At 44.3% G+C, this 7736-nt stretch overlaps 1 protein-coding gene across 2 annotated transcripts in view; it reads left to right on the forward strand.

Moving 5' to 3' along the window:
* The first annotated feature begins 256 nt into the window (after positions 1-256).
* The window catches only part of ptpn5 (protein tyrosine phosphatase non-receptor type 5), a 14448-nt gene continuing 6968 nt past the window's right edge, over positions 257-7736 (forward strand). The window contains exons 1-7 of one of the 2 annotated variants that reach the window (XM_070972067.1): positions 257-613; positions 4314-4423; positions 5668-5944; positions 6622-6744; positions 6874-6969; positions 7235-7491; positions 7668-7736. The exon at positions 7668-7736 is cut by the window's right edge and continues 124 nt beyond it. In XM_070972067.1, coding sequence (XP_070828168.1) covers positions 5675-5944; positions 6622-6744; positions 6874-6969; positions 7235-7491; positions 7668-7736 — 815 coding nt within the window. In that variant the 5' untranslated portion in view covers positions 257-613; positions 4314-4423; positions 5668-5674. The other variant, XM_070972068.1, reaches the window with a different exon arrangement.

Genomic DNA, 7736 nt, shown 5'->3' on the forward strand with positions numbered 1-7736 from the left:
AGGCTAGGTATTTTAAATTGTTTTTGGCATTTTTATATGGATTGTTCAGCCTTATCCTTTACCCCTAAAATGTAATGGTTTATCATGTGGGGACCATCTTTTGGAAATGAGTCCCCTTAATGTGGCTGTATGTACAGATTAATGTGCCCACAGTGTGATAGATACACACACGCACACCGTGTCTCTCTCTCTCTCTCTCTCTCTCTCTCTCTCTCTCCAGCTCCCTCACTTGCTCGCTCTCCCTCATTCTAGCTCTGTTGCCAAGGCTACCGTACAGCCTCTTGCTGCATATACCTAGACGAAGCTGCCGCCTGTGGATCTCTCTTTCCACCGGGATACAAACAAAAGAAAACCCATTAGACTTTTCTACCTCTGTCTCTCTTTCACACACAGACACACACACACACACATTCGTACATCCTTCCTCTCCTAACCTCACACACGTCCCCTGCCTCTTCACTGTCGGTCTGTCTCCTTACATGCAAACGCACTCCTTCTTCTCCCAGACAGAGGAGCAGTAAAGGGATTGGCGTGGTTCTTGGTGTTTGGCTCCTGGTCTTTGGCTCAGAGGGAGCAGAGCGGCAGATGGCGATGTGAAGACAGGCTCAGCCAGGTAAGAGGACTTATCCTAACCAGACTTAAAGCTCTGGGTGAGTGACTGTTCCAGCCCTCCTCTACACCCCTTGTCTCTCCCTTTCCCCCCCTCCCCGTGCGACATGAGGTGAATACCAATTCCTCAGCAAAGCCACGGTTCATATGGCTGCTGCGCTTTCCTGGCTGGAAAAAGGTAGGCTGTAGTCTGCGCTGTAGTCTACGTATGTGTGTGTTTATTTTCAGTTTTAAAACTGATCATTTGCCAACAGGTTGGTTCTTCGATGCTGGTTTAACTATGCGTTTCCTCTCTCATCTATTATCCTTCAAAGCTTGATTTCCTCTGTGTTGTATCATGTCTGTGTGACAGTGTGGGGGTTACCAGAGAGAGATGCAACAGTCCACCTCCCTGGGTGATTCATTACTAATCCATCTAGCTCTGCACTGTGTGGTCGCTCCAGCTCACCGTAGCCATGTACGTGATATGAATGGTGTTTTGTCTTAGTATGAATGACTGCCAGAGAATGCCATTCCTGCACTGGTGTTTTGATGCAGTGCAATCATGTAACATAATCCTTTGTCACCGGGAATCCAAATTTATCTCCAGCAGCCTGTAAATCAATTCGCTATGCAGCAGATTTCAATTATTCATACAGTATATCTTTGGTTGAATTGTAAGTTGATACGTGTGCTGAAAAAGATATTGTAAATCTCAGTGGGCCTCTCCTGGTTAAATAAAGGTTAAAATTATAAAAAATGAAATTTCTCTTTAAAATGGCCTTGGAGGTGCTGCAGGAGATTGTAGGAGTGTATGTAAACAATGGAGCTGATTATCTGTCTGTGTGTTATACAGGAGCTGGGTATTTAATTTTAAGGTCATTGTTAGCTTATGTGTGGATTGATATCAAGATTATGTGTGTGCGTGTGCGCCTACACTGTAAGTGTATTACTCATGTTGTGGGGGACACAAATCTGTTTACACAGTGACATTGTGGGGACTTGCCTTCCTTATGGGGACAAAATGCAAGTCTCCATAATTTAAATCCTTCAGATTTAGGTTGAAGACTTGGGTTAAATTAATGTTAGGTTTAGGGTCAAGGTTCAGGTTAGGCAAGCAGGTTATGGTTTGGGTAAGTACCAGGAAATGAATCTAAGTTTATGTAATGTCCCCAAATATGATGGAAACACGATATTGTGTGTGTGTGTGTGTGTGTGTGTGTGTGTGTGTGTGTGTGTGTGTGTGTGTGTGTGACAGAGGAAGGTTGATGAGGCAGGTCTTGGACCTCGTGACTTCATCTCACGTTACCACCCCATCATCACTTTCAGTAAGAGCTTCCTCTCACCTCGTCTCCCTGCCACATTCAGCACTTCAGCAGCGTGCTCGATACTTTACGCTCCTTTGATTCACCTGGAAACAGGAAATGCTGTTGTGCCTGAGATTTTGCTGTAACGATTGGGACGCATCAGACAAACCTTTTTTTTTTTTTTTTTTTTTAATAAATAGAGTGGAAAAGCAGATTTGAACACATTATTTTTACAGGCAGAGATTCTTGAAGCGCCAGGAATGTCCATTAAAACACAAGCCAGCTTTCACCAAAAGAATATGAAAATAGACCATATTAATTCCCCTCGTTCCTGGGACAGAGGCCACAGGCTTGTTGTATCGCTCCGTTTGGACTCAGCTGAATGTTGGGTGCTTTGAATGGGCTCAAATTAATGGAAACACTACACACATAGTCTATTTGAAGACTGAGGGGGTGGCGTTTGTAAGGACCCAAAGACAGTAGACCTTCAGCGGGGAATGAGGCTGAATCTGCTCTGGTTTGACTTATGTGCCATGAATCCACTTTGCCTGATACACATGTACATTATTTTTTATTTAAGCGAAACTACTTCGTGCTTGGTTGTGTTTTTTTGAAATTTTGAATGATAACTTTAATGTGTCTCCCACAAAACTTGCATATAAGATAAAAAAGGGCCAGTTTTAGATATTATAAATATAGATATCTAGATATTAATAACAATGACAAACATTGTTCAGACCCACAGAACTTCATTTTAAACTCTAGTGGGGATCCTGAGGTTTCTAAACATATCAAAAATGTGATTATAATAAGGCTGAACTCTGGAGAAATGTGTGAAAAAGGATGCAGAAGACATCTAGAATATTTCCATTTGACGGGTTTGACGGGAGTCTTGATGTTTTCTTCCATGTTAACATCTTATAGCTTCAATGAAGAGTTAGGACAAGCTGACAGAATATATACCAAACATGACAGTTGAAATAGGCAAATCTGACTATGTCAAACAAGAGAAACCCTGCTTGTTAAAGGGTTAAATGCAGGGCCATACTTACCACTGAAGACACTGAGGTCATGTCCTCTGTGTTATTTCTGGTCCGTGGGGGACATTATGTTCTATATTCTGACTCCAGTATTCTCAATACTATCATATGTACATTCTGCTATCTTAAGACCTACGAATTAAAAAATATTTCATTCAATATTTCATTCCTGGCTGTGAGAGAAGACTTGGGCACAGCATGTCAGGAGATAAAATACAGACAATGTAACTGAACTTTTCTGGGGTTCGGGCCCTGGTTAAATGTATCAGACAATTGACCAAACAAGCACTCAGCAGCCAAAGGAAGTGACGGAAAAACAAAGATGTTTGCCTCAAAGAATAAAAGAAAAGAGAGGAGCTTTAAGACAAACCTGAATATTGTCACTGCTCTCCCAGTGCAGATAAATGTTTGTGTTTTTCATTTTTCAGGCAGTGTGTGTGTGTGTGTGTGTGTGTGTGTGTGTATGTGTGTGTGTGTGTGTGCACGCTACAGTATGTTGGTTGCCACAGCTACCAAAACGCCAACCTCACTGCGTCATTGCTTCAGACAACCTTCACGCAGAAAAGAGTTGCTCTCCCTCCCATTCATCCCTCCGTCCACTCATCTGCATGTACATTTATTGTTTAAAAAAGGAAGCAGTTTCTCTTATACAACACAATCTGTATGTGTGCGCGTGCGTGCGTGCGTGTGTGCTTTATATGTGTGTGTACATTGTATGTATGCACGTTGCCATAACAACGGGCCGGGCTAACTGGCGTCATCACTTCAAAACCACCTTCGCAGCAAGCAAAGAGAGATAGAAAAGGAGTCAAAGCAGCTCCCCTCTGTTCAACACCTGCTCTCTCTCTCTCTCTCTCTCTCTCTCTCTCTCTGTCTCTCTCGCTCACAGACACACACACACACGCAGACATGCATATGGCTCCAGCTACTGGTGTGGTCTCATATTCCGCTGAGCTCACCTCATTCGTTCAACAGGGTCCAGTGGCACAGAAGGAGAGGAGGGGAGATGAGAGCGAGGGGAAGGCTTGACTTCATGCATACTGATTCGACTCCAGCATTGTGAATGTATTTCTGAGGGCGTCTGCTCGGTCGGCCTCCAATCATCGCGGCCGTTTAGGGAGGCAGAGAAAGACAGAGAGGGGAAGAAATATTGACAGTTTACTGTGTCACCTTACATCACCATCCTCCGCTCATGAAAGCACAGCTGGGAGCTGACGAGGGTGCTACTCTAATCCATCTCTAGATGAAACTAGATGACCAAACCTGTCTCAGCATGGCCAGTTGACTTTGAGTCACAAGGTGTATCTAACGTATATAAAGCGTTTCAGGACACGATTTTGAATTTGGAAATGTTTGACTGTCGTCTTCTGTCCTTCAGATTTGACTCTGCCTCACAATGGCTGACGACGGCTGGTTGCCACAGGATACAGGATTTAACTTGATCATGTGATCTGACTCCCCTCCCCAGTTCCCTGCCATCTATCATAGGTGAGTCATGTGACGGGCTGTATATTGTTTTAATATTCCAGTAAGCTAACTGGGAAAGTGTTTTCCTCTGCGTTGTTGGTGGGTGGTCATTGATGAAAACTGCTTCCAAACTCACTCGTGACAAATTTAGCCATCAGCAACACATTCAGACAAAAGTGATATGTGCGCAAAACAGCACACCACCTCTCTCACAGGCCCCCACATTCACACATCCGCACAAACCACGTGGTGCTAATCAGCCAAATGTACAAAACACCTTTATTAATGGTTGAAGGACAAAAGTGTCGGGCGTAAAGGGCTTTGAATACACTGCTGACTGATACAGAGAGGCTGTGTGTGTGTGTGTGTGTGTGTGTGTGTGTGTGTGTGTGTGTGTGTGTTGTCAGTAGATGATAATGCTCAGGATGGATGAGAGGGATGAGAGCCACTCTGTTGCCAAGGCGACGGACAGGGCTGTAAACACGCTACCCCTGACTCATCTCTCCACAATAGAGCCTCTCTCTCTCTCTCTCTCTCTCTCTCTCTCTCTCTCTCTCTCTCTCTCTTTCTCTCTCATACACACACACACACACACACACACACACACACACACACACGCACACACGCACACACAATAGAGTCCAATCTGGGGGAGACAAGAGGATCCGGAGAGGAGAGCCACTCCAACCCGCTTAGCTACACATCTGAATAGGCCTGTGGAATAAACACAACTCTTTCTGTCACATAGACGCTCATTTAAAAACCCAATCAGACAGACACACACAACCTGACAAACACAGCGAGCAACTGGAAGTCAACATGTAGTTTTGTTGATTTTTTTTTTTTCTGTGCACGTGTATTATTAATGAAGATACAGGAAAAAATCACAAAGATGCAATTATTTAATGGTGACATGAACAGAAAAAACTTTTATTTTGTGAAGTCTGAGACATGTCTGGCAAGTATGAATGCTAAATATTGTTCACACAAAGTGTCAAAGGTCTCAAAAACAACACTACCCTCATTGGCCTTGTTCGTGTTTGTAAGTCATTAAAGCTAAAGCACACACTGTACTTTCATTCAAGCAGTGTTTTTTGTAACTTCTTTGAGATCACATGCTCTTATTCTTTCAGTATTCTGTTGGATTTTCAGGAGGAGTGCATGGCAAACACATGATATGTAAGCAAATGTCAAAAAGCAGAGTCAGAATCCAGTTGACAAAACATGTAAGCATACCTTTAACACACAGGGTCCTCATTCAACAGGGGGATCATGACCCGCCGGCTGAGCAGCTCCACCCGTTCCCATACTGAGGACTCCATCTTTCTGAGGCCCGACGAGGACCCCGTCTGGCTGGATGAGCCCACAAAGAATGAAAAAATAGGCGATGGAGTCCCTAAAAAAGATGGACTACCAAACTGCAAAGACGGGCCCACAGGGGGCCAAAGCCAACAGGGAGAGGAAGTGTTTATACACAAGGTGTACACGCTGGTGATTGAGATTCACTGCTGGGCTGCACTGTTTGTCGTCTCCCAAGTCATGGTATGTGAATGGACATCAGATTTAAGCAGAAAAATAAGTGAAAGCGGATACTCTTATCAGATAGTCTGCTTTTTCAGATAAGAAACTGACGTTTCATGTGACGATGCCAGACAAATCAGTCAGCTCGGTGGAGTGGGCAGATTCAAAAGTCTGGACCCAGGCAACAAATCCACAGTAGTGCAATAGCAACATTAGCATTGCAAATGACACCTTGAGCTCAAAGCATTCTCTCAACTTGACCTTTATTTTTCCACAGGGATTTTCTTTTCATATGTTCGTATTACATGCGTGATATTCTCTAAAGTTTAGTCGACAGCTAACTTTACAAAATTTGGGGCTAAAACTGGACACCTCTTTAGTATTCATCCTTTTCCCGTCTCTGTCTCTGCTGACCTCATGTTTGATTCATTCACAAAAAAAAGGGACAGGTGCAACGTTACCATATGTTTTTTTTTTTTTTAAAAAAAGCCTCGTAAATGTGGCCATAATTATGACATCTGAGTGCATGTGCTCAATTTACATACAGTGATTTTTATGCCTGCATAATAAGCTGTCTTCTTTTTAAATCTGTGTTCGCTTTTCACCTGGGAGCAGCCACAGTCCTGCCTGATTACCAATGCATGAATGACTGGTGAGTGCACAGTGACAGTCTGCCTTCCCCCTTTCTTTCCTCCCAGGGGTACTGGGTGTTTTTTCTGGTAGAAGGAAATGGACCACTCTCTTCTATCTACAAAGCCCTGCAGGTCATCGACTTCTACCTTGGCTTTGTGTTACCCTGCCACCCGATTTTTGGAATGGATGTAAGTGTCAGTCCAGGATCAGACCTGCAGTAGAGCGGTTTGTTTTGGAAGCCTTGCCGATATGCTGAATCCAGCGTTGGCTGTGTCTAACCGACTCTTCCCCTGTCTTTCTGTTTCTGCACTGGCCAGTCCATGGTGCTGATGAGGGAAGTTGTAAACACCAAACAGCACAACTGGATTGTCCATGGAACTGCAGGGATTGGTGTGGCCATCTGTGTTATCATGGTAAAACACTGGACGGTCCATTCAGTCACAATCAGTCACATTGAACACAAAATTTATCTTTATGCTAAATTTCAAATATTTGGTCATTCCTGCATGAACGTGGGATTATGGTTTTCCATGAAGGAACAAGCCAGTTTTGAATGAAACTAGATCTACTGGTTTCATGTGCAGACTATTTCGCTATTTTCTTGCTTAATTGATATTTTCTTGATGATAATAAAAAATGCCATTCACTGCTTCCTCCCTCCCACCAACCTCTCTCCAGGTTGTCCATTTGGTGTGTAAATGGCGTTTCGGCACTGGCCTGTGGTCGTCAGGAATGGTGTCGCGGGACATTGGTGACCGGCGTCAGTCTGTGAGCCGCCAGCCCTCCTTCACCCTCTCAGAGTGGACGGACGCTCAGGAGGATCTGCTTGACATGGAACCTGTGCCCCAGACGCCAGTCTTTGAAATGGGCACTGACACCAAGACGGAGGGAGACGCAGCCACCCTCACTGTCACACCAGTGGGGCTTCAGGAGAGGTTAGAGTGGGCTGCCGAAGGCTCCAGGGTGGCTGGCATTGTTTGTTTGCATTTTTATCTGGATGTGGCGCAGCAGGAAGGCATCCACTGTGCATTTCAAATCCATATTTGTAGATACTGCAGCAGATGGGTAAACACATACTATCTGTCTATATGATTCAATATTTATCACACAGGAGGGGCTCCAATGTTTCCCTGACCTTGGACATGTGTACACCAGGCTGCACTGAGCCCTACGGCTACGG

Source organism: Chaetodon trifascialis, chromosome 10, assembly GCF_039877785.1.
Source record: "Chaetodon trifascialis isolate fChaTrf1 chromosome 10, fChaTrf1.hap1, whole genome shotgun sequence".
Lineage (NCBI taxonomy): Eukaryota > Metazoa > Chordata > Actinopteri > Chaetodontiformes > Chaetodontidae > Chaetodon > Chaetodon trifascialis.